General features: G+C 39.8%; 1 protein-coding gene across 2 annotated transcripts in view; it reads left to right on the top strand.

Moving 5' to 3' along the window:
- Positions 1-18,956, top strand: part of AGL (amylo-alpha-1,6-glucosidase and 4-alpha-glucanotransferase) — a 56,067-nt gene that overhangs the window by 20,777 nt on the left and 16,334 nt on the right. For both annotated transcript variants that reach the window (XM_084635747.1, XM_084635748.1), the window contains exons 14-28: positions 274-437; positions 1,030-1,131; positions 1,411-1,566; positions 1,648-1,798; positions 4,157-4,281; positions 4,379-4,491; positions 4,644-4,778; positions 5,732-5,862; positions 7,336-7,472; positions 10,847-10,980; positions 12,202-12,377; positions 14,678-14,780; positions 16,774-16,999; positions 17,583-17,694; positions 18,017-18,152. In XM_084635747.1, the coding sequence (XP_084491873.1) occupies positions 274-437; positions 1,030-1,131; positions 1,411-1,566; positions 1,648-1,798; positions 4,157-4,281; positions 4,379-4,491; positions 4,644-4,778; positions 5,732-5,862; positions 7,336-7,472; positions 10,847-10,980; positions 12,202-12,377; positions 14,678-14,780; positions 16,774-16,999; positions 17,583-17,694; positions 18,017-18,152 (2,101 nt within the window). The remainder of the gene's footprint in view (positions 1-273; positions 438-1,029; positions 1,132-1,410; positions 1,567-1,647; positions 1,799-4,156; positions 4,282-4,378; positions 4,492-4,643; positions 4,779-5,731; positions 5,863-7,335; positions 7,473-10,846; positions 10,981-12,201; positions 12,378-14,677; positions 14,781-16,773; positions 17,000-17,582; positions 17,695-18,016; positions 18,153-18,956) is intronic.

Below are 18,956 nucleotides of genomic sequence, written 5' to 3'. Positions count from 1 at the left end.
GCCTGGTAGACCTTGAAAAGGGGATCCTAACATTTTAAATGTTTTTCCCCCCTTCCACCCTAACACATGATGATAAACTACATAGTAGATGCCTTCAAATTATGGACACACTGCCTATAATTAAAGTTTAATGTTCTATTAATATTATTCATTAATATCTTTGATTATTTAACATGCCAAATGTAAAACCATTTATTATAGTCTCCCTATTGGATAACCTTTAGTTATGGTAGTAATTCTCCTATAAACACTCATGCAAGTTTTGTTCTGTAGAGGCAATGAGTGCATATAACAGTCATGAAGAGGGAAGATTAGTTTACCGCTTTGGAGGAGAACCAGTTGGTTCTTTTGTTCAGCCACGTTTGAGACCTTTAATGCCAGCTATTGCACATGCACTGTTTATGGATGTTACACATGATAATGAATGTCCTATTCAGGTGAGCACTTAAATTACGTTAGATTTTCATGTTAAATACATATTTTTTGTACTGTGATTCAGTCATGCCAATTCATAAGGGTTATGTGAAATGGAATTACTTTTGAATGGTGTTTCGGAAAGTCATGATGGTAGTTAAAAGGTTGCATGAAATAAGTGGAATTGTACAGTAGTTCCCACTGCCTTTCAACCTTCTGTCCCTTTTGGGAGAGAAGCATAAAAGCAACTAAATATGTCCTGTTTTTACTCTTGCATGTCCAGCTATTATGAACCGAGTAATATTTGCCTGTTCTCTCAAACTTACCCACTCTGTCCTTCCCAGGATAATAATGGGAGGATCAGAGGAAGATTGCTGGGAGTTGGGATGACATTGTTAGGAGCTCTGCTCTTTTAAGCCTTGTGGTGATTTTGTTTGCTTGTTTATTTTAAATAAAAGCCTGTAGAAGTTTTAATCTGTGATTACAGTGTGATAAGCACATCAATAGACAATGAGTTCTTCTGTAAAACAGGTATTTCTATGTATCTAAGTGTTTGGAAGGAAATAAGATGATGATAGACTAGGTTCATTTGTCTGTTTTTATTCTTCTCAATAGCACCGATCTGAGTATGATGCTCTTCCCAGCTCAATGATTGTTTCCATGGCATGCTGTGCTACCGGAAGCACCAAAGGCTATGATGAGCTAGTACCACACCAGGTCTGTGTCTCCTCTTTTTAAAACTTCAGTTGACTCAGTTAAAAATAAAAAAATCACTACTATAATACTGGAACACACATATTAAAGTGTATACAATAACTTGGGTGATTTACTCATTTAAAATTCCAAGTAGATAGCTTATTAGCTATTTCACGATATCAGTGAATAATAAATTTGTAATATCGGATAAATGTATCTGTGTGTGTATAAGTAAAATATGGCATTTCCAATTATTTTTCAGAATAGTTCATATATGGCTAAAGTTTAATTTATTTGCAGATTTCTGTAGTCTCTGAAGAGAGGTTTTATGCCAAATGGAATCCAGCAGCAACACCCTCCACTCCTGGTGAAGTTAATTTCCAAACTGGAATTATAGCAGGAAGGCTGGCCATGAACAGGCTGCACCAAGAGCTGGGAGTCAAAGGCTTCATTCAGGCAAGAAATTGAAGTAAAATGTTTCACTCGTTTTAAATTTTTTTCAGAATAAGAATGTGTGTTAATTTATATATTTTGTAGGTGTATGTGGATCAAGTTGATGAGGATATAGTAGCAGTGACTAGGCATTGTCCTAACACACACCAATCTGTAGTGGCTGTGTCTCGTACTGCTTTCAGAGATCCTAAAACTTCCTCCTACAGCAAAGAAGTGCCTCAAATGTGCATCCCAGGTATTCAAACCTGTTTTTGAAGAGTTGACCATATCAAGGAAATTAAAGCTTAAAGCTGAAACTGAGTGATTGACAGACTCCATGCTCGCCATGTTGATTCTAATTTCTTGAAGGTTATGTGATTAGGATGCAACATTAGGTACCTTTTATATGCTTTAATATCTATGCATCACAAATAGTTAAAGGGACACCAACTGAAAATAACTTTTGACTTTAAAAAAAAATACAGTAACTCCTCGCTTAACGTTGTAGTTATGTTCCTGAAAAATGCGACATTAATCGAAAAGATGTTAAGTGAATCCAATTTCCCCATAAGAATTAATGTAAATGGGGGGTTAGGTTCCAGGGGAACTTTTTTCACCAGACAAAAAACTATATATACACACACACACACAGTATAAGTTTTAAACAAACAATTTAATACTGTACACAGCAATGATGATTGTGAAGTTTGGTTGAGGTAGTAAAGTAAGAGGGTGGGATATTTCCTAGGGAATGCCTTACTGCTAAATGATGAACTAGCATTCAGCTGAGCCCTCTAAGGGTAAACACGTTGTTAATGTAGCCCCACTCTACAAGGCAGCACGAATGGGGGAAGGGGAGACAGCATGGCAGACAGAGAGAGAGAGATGTGATTGCCCCTTTAAGTACTCTGACACCATTCTAAGTACATTACCTTTAAAAAGATCAGGAAGTTGAGACAGCAGCTGCGGAGACCTTGGGCCAGCAAGCTCTCTCCGTCCTGAGCCCTGTCCTGTCTCCACCCTACTCTATATGGAGAAGGGGTAAGCAGGGAGCAGGAGTAGGGGGGAGGGGGATACCCTGACATTAGCCCCGTCTTCGCCCTCCTCCCCTGCACAGCAAGCAGAAGGATCCGGGGAGCAGCTCCAAGGCAGAGGGCAGGAGCAGCATATGGCGGTGCCGGGGAGGGACAGCTGAACTGCCAGCAACTGATAGCCTGCTGGGCAGCTGCTGCACAGGAACTTAGAGGAGCAGGGAGCTGATGGGGGGGCTGTCGGTCCACCCTGGTTCCAAGCCCCCACCAGCTCGCTCCAACGGTCTGCTCTTCCTGCAAGCAGTGGACAAAGCAGGCAGCTGCCAAAAATCGTTATAAGGGAGCATTGCGCACCTTTAAACGACCATGTTCCTTAATTGATCAGCAATGAAACAATGTTAACCGGGATGACTTTAAGTGAGGAGTTACTGTATGTCATCTGCCCCAATATCCCCATGGAAATACTGTGGTTTCATTTCCTCTCTTGCTGTTTGCGAATGAGCCACATAAATGGGAAGCTAATTAACTCTAGCAGAAGACCACTGGAAGTGACTGAATGAAAAGTGTCTCTTTTTCTTTTTTGTCCGTATACAGCAATCTTAATATCTTATTTTACAGTATTCTTAAGTGTTACTAGTAGTTATAGGTAAAGAATTTCAGATGTGTGGGTTTAAGTTGGTTGAGAGTGATAGTTTAAAAAGAAGCATCAAAGTGAGAGAGAACTGGCACAATAAATTGTACATATGTATTTTTGCAGGTCCATAAGACTGACAGTGTAGACCTCATTAGATAATTGAGCATTCTGCATTGAAGTCAATATTTGATCTGAGCTGGCTGTAACATTTCTGAAGAAGCCATTGCAATTTTTTGTATTAACCTTTAGTAAGGACCCAAGCCTGCAAACATTTCTTCACTTGCTTGACTTTTCTCACATGGTAGTCCCACTGAAGTCAATGGAACTGCTAAAATGCTTAAAGTTAAGCACATGTGTAAGTGGTTGCAGCATTGAGGGCTTAGTTTTTAGATCATTGGATGGATAGAGCAAATAAGGTCTTGAATGTCAATGTGGTTGCACTGGTATTTAAAAACTGATGTGCTCCGTTTAAAATAAGATCTGTGACTGCTGTTTGGGAAGTGGTGCAGAGCTTTGCCTAATTCAGAACCCCCAAATAGTCACATCTAGCAAGTCACCTGTTGGGTTTAATGGTGCAGGGTCAAGCCCTTATTTGTAATCCATGACTGATATCCCCATAACTCATTGTGAGTTAGGAAAGTTCTATCTTAGATTACACCATGGCCAATAAGTGTGTAGTGAACATGTTTAATCAATCAAGATTGAGTGACTGTAATGTATAGAACAGTAAAATATAGATAAATTCCCTTTCAGAGCTGTCAAATGTATTTAGTAATTTAACTGTGCAATTGAGACATGCATTTTCTGTAGTTAAACTCAAAAATGTTGTTTAATTTGTGTTTCAAGCAAGATTTAAACTTATTTTAAAACCAAGAATGCCATATATATTTGCTATCAATATTTTTGTGTATATATTTTGAGTTATGATATGTGATTTAACTGTTTATAGGCAAAATTGAAGAGGTAGTGCTTGAAGCTAGAACTATTGAGAGAAATGTTAGTCCTTATAAAAAAGATGAGCATTTTATCAACGGATTACCTAATTACACAGTAGAGATCAGAGAACACATTCAGGTAACTACAATCTTTTCTCTATACTAGCAGATGCAACAATTTATCAGAGAAGGAAAACTGAATTCATTATAGTTTCAACTATTTCTTCTTTTCTAAGATCAGAGAAAGTAAAATTATAAAGCAAGCTGGAACTGCCATAAAAGGTCCCAATGAATTTGTTCAAGAAATAGAATTTGAAAACTTAACACCGGGAAGTGTGATAATATTCAGGTATATGATGATCAACTTACTAAATGTGTGTCAATTGGCTGCACTAGATTAAAGGCAATGGAGGGGTGGGTTTTTTCAGTCTTAGTTCCATTACTTCAAAAAATAGTAGGTGGAAGTGCTAACTTCTACAATTTGTGCATTGATATTTACAGAGTTAGTCTCGACCCAAAGGCACGAGAGGCTGTCGGTGTACTCCGTAATCACCTGATCCAGTTCAGTCCTCATTTTAAATCTGGAAGTCTTCCCGATGACTGTTCAGCACCTATATTAAAAAATCTTTTTTCTTCGTAAGTATGCCTTGTTAGAGTACATACAGTAGAGGGCTGGATTAGAGGCAGAGATCAGCCTGCAAATGCTAACGAGTGACAATTCTTTGCCAAGTTCTCGGTCTGTCTTGGTTAATGTATGAACTACTATGTTTAGCCATCTTATTGCTTTATACAGAAAATAGTGGTTCAGACTTTAAAAACTCCTCACCTCTTTCACATGAGTAGTTCTCAGAGTAGCAGCCGTGTTGGTCTGTATTCGCAAAAAGAAAAGGAGGACTTGTGGCACCTTAGAGACTAACCAATTTATTTGAGCATAAGTTTTCGTGAGCTACAGCTCACTTCATCGGATGCATCTTTTTATGAGTAGTTCTGTGGGTTTGCTGCTGGCAGTAGATTTTATGCCAGGAAATTTTACATCCTGCAGCAAGGTGTTCAGATGACTTTGTCAACATACTATGTAGGTTACCAGTTCCATCTAAATGACTTTCTTAAAAGAAACTCGCATAGCAATCCAAAAACCAATGGATACTACATTATGCTTTTGTGGAGAAAAGATGTATCACTTTTAGTTGAATAATATTGAAATCTGTGATCATTTACTTAGTATTTTCTGTACTTATCTGCAATGATAAAAAGAGATCTTGTGTATAGTTAACATTGTGGAAACAAATAAGCTAATTTTAAATCTTGTACAAGAAGGGAGGTTTTTTGTTTTTGTTTTTTTCTTTTTAAAGGGAGCCCATAGTTACTCTTAAATCTATTCCATGGTTCCTAAATAAGTGGCCAGATTTTTAAAGTCAGTGATAGCTGCAAGGTGCGTGTTGCAGGCCCTGTTTTCAGGAGTCTAAACATGGAGTCTAAGCATCCCTTTTTAAAAATAGCTTGGCCTAGACCAAAACCAGAATTCTTCATGAAATTGATGTCCGTTATATAGTTAGTTATCAATGTTGGGTTTTTTTTCCCTTTCCCAGTATTGCATCTAAATTAACCTTGGCTGATTTGAATCAAATACTGTATCGGTGTGATGCTGAGGAACAAGAAGATGGTGGAGGATGTTACAACATACCAAACTGGTCGCCCCTTAAATATGCAGGCTTGCAAGGTAACAATTCATGCATGCTTTTTTGGGTGGAGGGGAAAAAAGGAGAATGGATCATCTCAATCTAGATCTAAAACAGAGGTGGGCAAACTATGGCCCGCGGGCCACATCTGGCCCACGGCACCCTCCTGCCGAGCCCCTGAGCTCCTGGCCCAGGAGGCTAGCCATTGGCCCCTGCCCTGCTGTTTCCCCCTCTCCCGCAGCCTCAGCTCACTGTGCCATCGGCACAATGCTCTGGGCAGCCGGGCAGTGTAGTTGCAGAGCTGCGGCCTGACCCAGTGCAGCGGTAGCACCACCAGCCACCAGTGCTCCGGGCAGTGCAGTAAGGGGGCAGGGAGCAGGGGGTGTTGGATAGAGGGCAAGGGAGTTGGGGGGCGGGAGGGGAGTGGTCAGGGGATGGGGGTGTGGATAGGGGTCAGGGCGGTCAGAGGGCAGGGTACAGGGAGGTTGGATGGGGCAAGGGTCTCAGGGGGCAAGTCAGGAATGGGATGGGGGGTTATATGGAGCAACAGGAGGTATTCAGGGGTGGGGTAGCCAGGGGACTGGGAGCTCGGGGTGGTGGATGGGGTAGGAGTTCTGGGGGGGCCGTCAGGGACTGGGGAGGGGGGGTTGAATGGGGACAAGAGACCCCGGGGAGCCGTTGCGGGGCAAGAAGCGGTGGGATCGGATAGGAGGCAGGGGCTGGGCCACACCTGGCTATTTGCGGGGACACAGCCTCCCCTAACCGGCCCTCCATACAATTTTGGAAACCCGATGTGGCCCTCAGGCCAAAAAGCTTGCCCGCCCTGATCTCGAATAGTGTTAGATTTTGTGCACTGTTTGCTCTTCAAATAGAAGAGAACAAGTTGCTTCTGCTTGGTCTATACAGTATGTGCTTGAAAGAGAGTAGCAAGCAAATGGAGGCAAGATACTGAATCAAGAAACATCTCTTAATATTGGGGTAGAGGATGAGTTTAAATATTTAATTTTACATTAAAACTTTGGTAATCTGACCTTTGGGAATACTTTAAAACATGTTTAAATAAGTACACCTCCAGTCACAAATGGCCTTACCTAAAACCCACAAATATTACCTGTTACATGAAGTGTCAGTAATAGCTGTCATTTTAACATCTGAATGCCGTTGTGTGACATATTTTATAATTATCTGAGTTAGATTTTAAACCGTAAAGAAGCATGGGCTCAGTGATTACACAGTATTTGTCTCAAACTTACTGTAGGTCCACTGAGCCATAGCAGGTGGGATGGGTCCCTTCTCATTGTACAATCAGGCTAGAGCTTTAGCCTTTCTAAAGGCTCTCTAGCCTTTAAAACACACGAAGAAAAATGACATCAGGTTAAAAAATGTATAACTGGTCCAGCTCTGGTTCATAACTTTTCAGATCTGCAGTGTTGGATTTACTCCTGGAAACTGGAATTGCAGGTTGTGATAATCATGTGGCCAGTAATATAGTGTGCTGTTTGTTTTATTTTCAGGATTAATGTCAGTGATGGCAGACATTAGACCAAAGAATGATTTGGGTCATCCTTTTTGTGGTAATTTGAGATCTGGGGATTGGATGATTGACTACGTCAGTGACCGTCTAATTTCACGTTCAGGAGCCTGTGCAGAAGTAAGTAAATCTATTAAGTGTTTATCTATAAGGATGGAACGTTTTGGTCTACTTCACAAACCTTTGCCACTTGAGCACATGGAATAACTAATAGCAGTAGTAGGTTGTCATCCTCTTTATTGACCAGCACTAGAGGCGGGGTGAGAAACACACTCTGCCAGTGGGTTTCACAGATACTCGAGGACCACAGAGGAATGCTGAGCCCCAAGAATTTTGGGTTCCAGTCCAGGCTCTAGAAAAGAGCATGCTCTTGTGGTGACAGCCCCTTCTGCACCACTACAAGATTGACTGACTCGTCCCGATCCCTCCCCCTTCTGACCCATCCCCTCCAATCTTTCCCCATCCTAGTCTTAGTCTCCCTTTGCCTACCCAATCCTAGTCTCCAGCCCTCAGGTTTCTTGTGCCAGTCTATTTCCCCCTGCATTCCCGGCCCTTCATCCAATGTGTCTCTCCTCTGCGCCCCACCACACTGACTCCCAATCCCAGGATTCTCACCCAATTAGGCCCAGTCTCTTTGCTCAGTCAGTTCAGTTCTTTCCTCAAACCCCAGCTCCTTGTCAGATTTGTTTCCCCATTACTCTGACCTTGATCCTCCCCGCAGCTCATTCACCAATCGGAGTTTCCTCTCCCGAATGCTATTTCCCTGACTGGCTCTCGTTGGTGTCCTTGACCAATCAGCCCGCCCCCCCCCCCCCCCCGGTCACAGTTTCTCTTCTCCCTCCCAGTCTTCAGTCCCAGTTCCACCTGGCTGCTTGTCCCAATCTACTCTCTTTGCCTCTTCCCCCAGTTCGTTTCTTGTCCCCTCTGCATTTGATTCAGTCAGCGTTGTCTTCTGCCATGTTGCCTGGGCACCAGCAGGGGGATCATAGAAGTGAAGGACTGGAAGAAACCTCAGTAGGTCATCTAGTCCAGTCCCTTGCACTCAAGGCAGGACTACATAATAACAAGACAATTCCTGACAGTTGTTTGTCTGACCTGTTCTCAAAAACCTCAAATGATGGAGATTCCACAACCTCCCTCGGCAATTTGTGCTTAAGTATACAGACAGGAAGCTTTTTCTAATGTCCAACCTAACCCTCCCTTGCTGCAATTTAAATCCATTGCTTCTTGTCCTATCCTCCAGAGGTTAAGGAGAACAATTTTTCACCGTTTTCCTTGTAACAACCTTTTATGTACTTGAAAACTGTTGTATTCCCCCCCCCCCCCCGTCTTCTCTTCTCTAGACTAAACCCAACTTTTTCAATCTTTCCTCATAGGCATAGGCGCCAACTTTTCCTGGTGCCGGTGGGTGCTTGCCCCTGCCCCTGCCCCGCCCCCATTCTAGCCCCGTCCCCAAAGTCCCTGCCCCAACTCTGCCCACTCCCTGCCCCTATTGGACTCCTTCCCCAAATTCCCGCCTCGGCCCCGCCTCTTCCCCGAGTGTGCCGTGTTCCCCCTCCTTCCTCCCAGTGCTTATTGCCGCGAAACAGCTGGGAGCTAAGGGGAGCAGCAGGGACGTGGCATGCTCAGGGGAGGAGGCAGAGCGGTGGGGGCAGGGTGGGGAGCTGCCGGTGGGTGCAGAGCACCCACCAATTTTTCCCCGTGGGTGCTCTAGCTCCGGAGCACCCACGGAGTCGGCGCCTATGCTCATAGGTCATATTTTCTAGACCTTTAATCATTTTTGTTGCTCTTCTCTGGACTTTCTACAGTTTGTCCACATCTTTCCTGAAATGTGGTGCCCAGAACTGGACACAATACTCCATCTGAGGCCTTATCAGCACAGAGTAGAGTGGAAGAATTACTTTTCATGTCTTGCTTTCAACACTTCTGCTAATACATCCCAGAATGATGATCACTTTTTTTGCAACTGTTATTCCGTTGACTCATATTTAGCTTGTGATCCACTATGACCTCCAGATCCCTTTCCACAGTACTCCATGACTCCCTAGGAAATTCCCATTGTTGTATGTGTGCAATGGATTGTTCCTTCCTAAATGGAGTCCTTTGCATTTGTTATTATTGAATTTTATCCTATTTACTTCAGACCATTTCTCCAGTTTGTCCAGGTCATTTTGATTTTTAACCCTATCTTCCAAAGCACTTGTAACTCCTCCCAGCTTGGTATCATCCACAAACTTTTTAAGTGTACTCTCTGACATTTATCTAAATAATTTATGAAGATATTGAACAGAACCATAACCAGGACCGATCCCTGCAAAACCCCACTCAATATGCCATTCTAGCTTGACTGTGAAACACTGATGACTGCTCTCTGGAAATGGTTTTCTAACTAGTTATGTGCCCACCTTATAGTAGCTCCATCTAGGTTATATTTTCCTAGTTTCTTTATGAGCAGATCATGCAAGATAATGTCAAAAGCCTTACGAAAGTCAAGATATGCCACATCTATCGCTTCCCCCCCATACATATGGCTTGTTACTCTACCAAAGAAAGTCATTGGGTTGGTATGACTGGATTTGTTCTTGACAACTCCATGTTAACTTACTTATCGCCTTATTATCTTCTAGGTGTTTACAAATTGGTTGATTATTTGCTTTATAATCTTTCTGGATACTGAAGTTAAACTGATTTCATTGAGAGCACTGGAGAGAGAAACTTCCTTCTTTTGGTTCTAGTGCCCTGACCTGAACCAGAGCAGCAATTACAAGGAAAGTGAACCTCTCTACACCTGCTGTGGAACATTCTCAGTCACTCTATGAGCTGATGAATGCGCAGTTTGGTCAGTACTAGGACCTGTGAGGGGCCAGGGCATGCCTCATTGAGGATGCACTGCTAAATTCTTAGTTTCTAGTGAGCATGTGCAAACTGAGATTTTTTTTTTTTTTTTTAGAGGCTTATAACTTGGCCAAATTTGGGCAGTTTTTCACAGGAACAGCAAAGGGCACATCCCTGACAGAAAGGCCACTCCCTGCCAAATTTCACGTCCCTGCTCCAAAGCACAGAGTCTCTCAAGTCTCAAATAAAAGGTGTCCACATTTTTTTAAAAAAAAAACATTACAAAACAACATTTTTTCCTAGCCTCAGTCTTTGAAACAGCTGAACCATTTTGGCTGAAACTTTCAAAAAAATATTTCTTTCTGAGGAAGACCTGTGGCATTGAAAACTTCAGTGTGAATGGTTAAAGTGTGGCAAAATTACAAGCAACTGAAAGTAGGATGTATAACGGGACGTTTCTGCCAACTGGAATAGGTGGTGCTACCAATCCTGCCTATAATACAAAAAAATATAATAGGGGCCTAAAAAGTGTAGGGAAACTGTAACAGGAATTCTACCCATTTTCCAGTGCAAAATGTGATTGCCAAAGTATTAATTCCCTGAAAGTAGCCTTTGCTGCATTTAGGAGTTGTTAACTTACAAAAATGTTATTCTAATAGGTCGGTAAATGGTTGAAGGCCATATTTGTCTACCTAAAGCAGATTCCACGTTACCTTATCCCATGTTACTTTGATGCCATATTAGTGGGTGCATACACAACTCTTCTAGATCTGGCATGGAGTCAAATGTCTAGGTATGTCTAATAGTGTTGAAAGAAATGTATGTGTATGTTTACGTTATGTTGTATTATCATTTGTGCATTAGGATAGTCATTTATACACTTTACATATGCTTAAAAGGCACTAAAAGTTTTCTGGCCAAATTTTGTCTTCCTTGAAACTGCAACAATCTGATTAATAAGGAGAGCACCTTTTATTGTATTCTAATCTTCCAATCCATTGCAAATGTTAAATGCACAAATGCAGTGTCTTCTGTTAGGTCTATCTCAGCTGCCTAACACAATTCCTAAACTATATGGCTGCCTGCATAATAGTACTGATGTACAAGAAGATACACTGGCATAAGGCAAAAATATTCATGTTGGCCAATGGAAAAGCATAAAGCTGATAGAAGGTGCATATAGTTTTCACTAAGGGAAAATTATAAACATTAGACTAGAAGGTCAAGAATTTATTATTGCTACAGGACTTGGATTTACAGCTAATGCTGGCAGTGCAGTAATGGGGAATGAGACATTAAACCAGGGTCCGTCTTCCAGTCTTCGAAGGCTGCCTTCATTTTTTTGTAATTGTCCCTTTTCTCGTTTTTTGTTCCTATTCTTGTTTTAAACATGGCTAATATTACTTTCCTTTAAAAATAGATATCAAAACTGTGCCAACATGGACAAGGTATCTGATACTGGTGTTTTTTGGGTTGTGGGAGGAGGTAGTTTGTTGTACTAGTCCAGCATGTAGACCCAGGCACAAATTAATAAAAATCATTTAATGCATCATCTTTTTAAATATAGTAATTGAATTTTAAAATACTTGTGCAGAGCTGAGATTTTTCTTTGCTTTGAGATCAACTAGGTAATAAAATACCCGAATGTTTTATCGTCTCCTTTCAATATAAATCATTTTTTAAAAATGAATATAAAAGTAAAGGCCATGATTTGGAAGGGAAGAAAAAAAGGGGGAGGGGAGAACCTGAAATTAGGTGCTTAAATTTAATCTTTAGGCACCTAAATAAATGGCCTGATTTTTAAGTGCTATGAACTCAGCAGCTCCCATTGGCATTAATAATTTGACTTAATCTTAGGAACTCACTTTTGAAAATCATTACAGTATTTTGCAACTGAAGCACCCTTATGAAGCTGGTTTTTAAACTATGGCAAGGGGGGAAATGGGTAAACTTTAAACAATGAAGTTGTTGAATTTGAATTTTTTTTTTCTCAATTCAACTACTTTGATTACAGCTTTGTTCAGAATGGATCAACATTTGTTAAACACCTGTCCTTGGGTTCAGTTCAGATGTGTGGGATAGGAAAATATCCTTCTCTGCCAAATCTGTCTCCTGCTTTACATGATGTTCCCTATAGGATGAATGAAATCACAAAAGAGACAGAACAGTGCTGTGTTTCCTTAGCAGCTGGTAAGTAAGGGCTCATTTGATGATTGTTGAAGCAGGTTGTCTTACAAAACCATGCAACTACTTAGAAATGTGTAGACAGCAAGATCAATGTGCCAGGACTGTGATGTTTAGAGACCAAATAAAAAATACTGTTTCTTTGGTCAGTAGCTGTTTACTTCACCCTTCCACTGTCTTATTCTGCTCTATTTAATGGGAAGGTTTTGTTTGTGTCTGAGAGAAGCATAACCAGGCAATGTTTCTGCTATTGCTGTAAAAGGAAGACTTGTGAAGAATTTCACTTTTGCTATATCTTGAACTATAAGCAACCTGAGCTACTCTGTCATATTCTGAGACCTTTTGAGCTTCAGAATTATGTTATCTCTTTCCCTGTAACTCTTCAGTAATTGAAATACATTGTGGAACACTTCCCGCAAGACTTTTGGTTTATCACTTTAACTATGTTTTTGTTTTCCTCAACTATCCCCTCTTGAACTTTTTTTAACCTCTATTGAACTAAAAACATTCTCACCAATTTGTTTGCTTTTGTTATTTAAAAAATTGCCACACTTGATCTTGACTTCAAATGGTCACTAATTCCACCAAATATCTAGAGAACTTTTCCCCAGCTGAACATGAAATAAAAATGGAAACTCTTGGTAAAATAGCTTCTTAAATTGTCATGCAGAAATTGCAGGTCTGTGACAAAAATAAATTAGAACTTGAGCATGGCAGAATCCAGCATTCAACTCCAGAAAACTCATTCAACAAGACAGTAACCCTTGTTTTAGGAGAAGATAGTAATTATGTGGCTTCCAAACTAATTAGGTTAGTTAACTGCCTAGAAAGTAATTGAGAGAGGGGGCCTGGGTTGAATGGCAGAAGCAGATTGTTTAGTGCAGTTTCTCCTAAATTGAGATTAACTGTTTCTGGTTTTGGATCACTCTTTGCTGCAGTTATAAGCAGTCTTTAAAAATATATGTGTTCAGAAGAATAAAGCATAGAGTAGTATGTGAGATTTTTTGAATGAACTTAACTTGCAAATTTCTAGATATATTTGTCTGCCTAGTATATTTTAGAATCTGTCTAAAATCTGAATCGTTTCTAAATATAAAGACAGTTCTTCTGGGAAATATTTTTGCCTTTGTTTCTTTCAATAAAAGTTTCACCTCTGTTATAAAAGTGTTTTAAATTATTTTTTTACATCTCTGCATTTTATAGGTTTTAAATCTTATTGAAATGGGTTTTTCTTCCTTCTAGAAAGACAAGTAATGAAAGATTTTTTTTCTAATTAAGTAAAACAAAAGTATGAACATTATACTTTTAAGACTTAAAATGCTTTGTTTCTATCAAAGATATATTCAGAACTTTGTATCCTGCTTCATGCTGACCATAATTCTGTAGCAAGCTCCCATGATTTCTGTGGCAAACAATCCCTGAATTGTTAGGTGAACTGAAAATTCCATGTCAGCATGATTCTACCCAAGTATTCTTTCATTCGCTTTTGAAATGCGGGGGCTCTAGGTGCATACAGCAAAGGGAACATTTTTCCCCACCTCCAGCATCTAGTAGGACAGTTGTAGAAAGCATGGGATTCTGCATGTAATGAAATTATACATAGCGTATATTTTTGTAATGTTCTACAGGTGAACTTTCTTTAAAGAATTTTTGATCCTGAGTAGTTTACACACACATTTAAAGTGCATTTTTAGAAAGTGAGCACATGCTGTACAGTGTATACTGTGTGTCATAAATAAGGCTATGTTTTAGTCACGGGTATTTTTAGTAAAAGTCATGGGCAGTAAACAAAAATTCATGGCCCATGACCTGTCCATGACTTTTATTATATACCCCTAACTAAAACTTGGACGGAGGGCTGCGGGTGCCCTCTGGGAGGGGTGGTCTGGGGGCGATGCGAGGCTGGCAGGGGCTCTCTACCCCGTGTGTCTCTGCAGTTCCGTGGTGGCAGAGGGGCCAGGGAATCCATGCGCTGCTCCCGCCACAAGCACTGGCTGCGTAGCTCCCACTGGCCAGGAACCGCAGCCAGTGGGTGTTGCAGGGAAGAGGCCTGCGGGCATGGGCAGCGCCCGGAGCCCCTTGGTCCCTCCGCCTAGGAGTGGCAAGATCATGCCAGTGGGAGCTGGGGAGCCCCACTCCTCCCCAAGGTAAGCACCCCCCATGCATCCCCTAGCCTTGAGCCCTCTCCCCCACACCTTGGGCCAGCAGCAGCAGTTTGGGGGGTGGGTGTGAGTTTGTGTGTGTACATGTGTAGAATCTTCATATTAAACAGTCTAATGAGTTAGTTCATCACGTTTACTCTTTAGGTTTACCACATTTTTCATCTGGCATTTTCCGCTGCTGGGGAAGGGATACCTTTATTGCACTGAGAGGTCTAATGTTGCTTACTGGGCGTTATTTAGAAGCAAGGTAAGAAAGAATGTATAAGTATTAATCCATCTTGAAAGGTTTCTCCCTTTCTATGTATAACTGGAAGAAGGAGGTCCTTTTTTTCCAAAACAATTAAAATGCTCTCTTATTTACTGTGGCCCCAGGCCATTTTTGAATTCTCATCAGATAGAACTACAAAATTACTTATCATGTATCTCAGTTGTTTTAAATGTTGTTGTGAAGCACCTATTCCATTTTTTTATATGCATAACTTTTTTCTCCAGCACATTATAGTGCTCATACTAAGTTTGAATGAAATGTGTCTGTTATAGGTTTTTATTTCAATATAAAATACTTTTTATCAGTATTGGAGAGCAGTAGGTTTGAGAATCTCTTTGCAATCACATTTGAGGTGTGGGGAGGTGTATGTTGTGTTTTGTGATGACCACTAATATAGCTATCAAAGCTGGAAGTCAGTGGTTTGTGGATCATTGCAAACTAAATTTTGTGTGTGATGTAAGTCTAAAACCTAACAAATAAACATAGGAAGTTTGTGTAAGATTTGCGGGCATGCCCTTTCCACTAGTCAATTTTAATTTTTTTGCCATGAAATGTTGGTGCTGAAGTGAGCTGAAAATGAAAGTATGGATTTCTCAAATTTAACTCATTCTTAGTGAAAACTTGTGTATGTATTTATTTTATATTTGCATAACCAAAAACCAAAAAATGAAAGGGTCAAGTAACTACTGGCCTCACCCTGCAGCCCTTTCTTAAACCCTATTCTTACAAAGGGATCCACAGTCTGCTAGTATGGTCCCTTATACCAGCCTGTAGTTCCTCTTAAAGACAATAGGATTCCTATGATGACATTCAGTACTACAGACCCTTACATTACTCGATTATGCCTTTTAGGTAAAACTCCCACTAAAGTCAGTGGAGGTTTTGCCTGATGTAAGGAGCCTGAGACTGATCCCTGTAAAGAGAAATTCTCTCATATATATGAAATTCTCTTTGCCCATTGCCTCCTTTTCCTTTTTGAAAGGATCAGAAGACAAAACCACTTGAGAGTGTCACACACAGGATGAGGCATTCTTTTTTAACTTTGCAAAGGAACTTGGTTTTATTCAGTTATGAGATTCCTAATCTATTGTGTTTTTTTACAAATACAGGAAAAATGTGTTTTAGGATCAAGCACTCAATATTAACTTTAAAGTAGATCTAAAATGTGGCTGAAATGTTAAGCATTCCAAAACACAGTTCTGTTTAGAACTCTTTGCTATATAATGGAGGTATTGAGTTCTGCTAGTATCTCTTTTTTTTTTTTTTAAAGGAATGTGGTTGAACATTGAGGACCAGACCTTGAGGTCTTTACTCAGTTTTTACTCATCAAATGCCTGTTGACTGACTGACAATAACAATAGTGTAAAAACTGGGTAAAACTTCAGGTCCTTAGATAATATACATATTTTGGTTGTAATTCATATTTTTGTAAATTATCATCAAATAAGGAATGCATGTAAGAATGAACATGCATATGTCACTCTTGAAACCTATTGCCTGGCTACTAGGGCCTGATCCAAACCTATTGAAGTTGCTGGGAGTCTTTGGATTGATTTCAATGGACTTTGGATCAGGACATTACTTTCACAACATGTTGAAAGTAAAGCAACTTTTCTATATTGGCACAAATGTCTCATTACCTTTTCTGCAAAAAAAAAAAAAAAAAAAAAAAAAAAGGAAGAAAGAAAAAGAAAAGGTTGAGCATATGTTTTAAATATATCCTTCCACATTTGCAGTGGTCGGCATTACTGAGTATGTGGGGGCTTATTTTTTAAAAAGCTTGTATTATGTGTAATCACCTTTTGTACCATGAAACACCAGAATATTGACATTTGCCATTCAATCCTAATTTGTTCCCCAACATATCTTGGTATAAAAATATATTGTATTTTTTAGTTTACTACTTGGAACTTTCAGTACCTTGAAAACCAATTCAGTGTGTATCGGATTTTTTTATTTTATTTTTTTAAAGGAACATAATTTTAGCATTTGCTAGTACCCTGAGACATGGTCTTATTCCCAATCTGCTTGGCCAAGGGACCCATGCCAGATTCAATTGCCGTGATGCTGTGTGGTGGTGGCTTCAATGTATACAGGATTACTGTAAAATTGTTCCAAATGGCACAGACATTCTCAAGTGTCCCGTTTCCAGAATGTATACTACAGATGACTCTCCCGCTCAGCCTGCAGGCACACTGGTAAAGATCATTTCTAATAAACTACTTATATATCTTATATACTACAAACATAATTGTAAGTAAATGAAATCCTAAAAAACCAAAAGAATCCCTGTTCGGCATGTTGTTCTCCTACTTAAAGAAATGTTTTTGCAGAGGTCAGCTTTTACTGGGGACAGCATTTGTAGTATTTTCAGGGGCCATGTTTGCTTATTAATGGAGGGCTTCATGGAAGATTTTATAGCTGTAAAATCTTCCAGCTCTCATTTATGGTGGAATGTGCAGTAAAACAGGGATGTTCCGCTTTTTGGTTGTTTGCCAAACAGTTGGATGACTCCTATCAAGCACACGTTGGATGGTGGAGAATAAAACTTTTTGAAACCAGGGGAAAAAATGTTACCAGTTTTATTTCTAGCTTTCTCCATTTTTTTTTCAACATTTGAAATTTCAGATTTAAAAAAAAAAGAATTGGCCAACTCTAATTGACTGGATTCCTGTTGGATTTCATATAAAGTATAGTAATCTGAAAAGTTGAAGTACTCGGTATCTGGATATTTCATACAACCTTTGTCTTTCTCCCTTGTCACACAAACAAACAAACCAGGATCAACCACTGTATGAAGTAATACAGGAAGCTATGCAACAACACATGCAAGGCATAGAATTCCGAGAAAGGAATGCTGGTCCACAGTTAGATCGAAATATGAGGGATGAAGGTAAATAACATGAGTTACTTAACTTGCTCATATATAGATCACTTATAGTGAAGTTCAAATGTGAGTAAAATTGTTGTACAGATTTTTTTTAGTTAAACTAATTTCTGCAAAACTTTTTACGTTTAGTGCCTCTAACAATGTAGTGTTTATAAATATATATATGTTAACACTTTAATTTCAGCTATTCTAACATAAGTACTGTGTAAATAATATCACATCCATAACAAAAGCATTCGTGGTGGTTCTAGGAAGACCTTCACCTTTTTCTTTCTGTGGTTCTTTAGAAACAAGCTGACTTCATTCTGATTTTCTTACTGGGTAGGTTTTAATGTGACTGCGGGTGTCGACCATGAAACTGGTTTTGTCTTTGGAGGGAACCGCTTTAATTGTGGCACATGGATGGATAAAATGGGAGAAAGTGATAGAGCTCGCAACAAAGGAATTCCAGCTACTCCAAGGTACAAACTTTAAGTGTATTATGTAACTTTAGAATAAGTCCAAGTTTAGTCTCTTGCATAGTGAGATCCTTGCTCTTGGTGTCTGTGCCACCAGTAATAAAACATGAAGAGTGATATGTGAAATATTCTGAACTCTTCCGAATTCTATTTGACTATTATAAAACATTAACAGAAACCTTCTGTGTACAATGCAGATTCAGAGGAAAAGATCATTGCAAAACATATCTGTTGACATACTCAGTTCAATATGCTATTCAAATATAATAACTCTTCATGTCTGATGTAAATTACACTGCTGTAGCACCAAATAATTTAAAAAGTTAACTGATTAGATGCTGTTGAGAAAATACCCAGTAATATTCTCTGTTGATGTGTGTTGTGGGATTTGAGTGCAACTTGAAATATTTGCAAAGGTTTCTTTCTTATCCTCCTTCCCTAATGCTAACATTAAAATGTTGTCAGTGAAAGCTCTGTATTCTGCTGACATCTATTCAATTTTAGATAGATGAAACATTTTTTAAAAAATGTTACTATATGCCTGTAAACTGGTGCAGGCTCTCTGGCTTTGACCCAGGACAGGAGAAATAAGTTGGTTGCTCAGATCAGATCAGTTTCAGTTGTGAGAGTGAATCCAAAGGAAAGGCATTTGAACTATTATTGCAAAGCTTTCAGTGTCTTTCTACAAAATTGAATACCATGTCTGTTTGGTGGTTCTTTGAGTGCTTGCTCATGTCCATTACGTTGTCGGTGTGTGTGCTCGCCACATGCACTGGTGCCAGAAATTTTTCCCTCTGTAGGAACTGT

This window comes from Lepidochelys olivacea (genome assembly GCF_965140295.1).
Source record: "Lepidochelys olivacea isolate rLepOli2 genome assembly, chromosome: 8".
Lineage (NCBI taxonomy): Eukaryota > Metazoa > Chordata > Testudines > Cheloniidae > Lepidochelys > Lepidochelys olivacea.
Note: the sequence above shows the minus strand (reverse complement) of the source record. Positions and strands in the feature narration are given on the sequence as shown.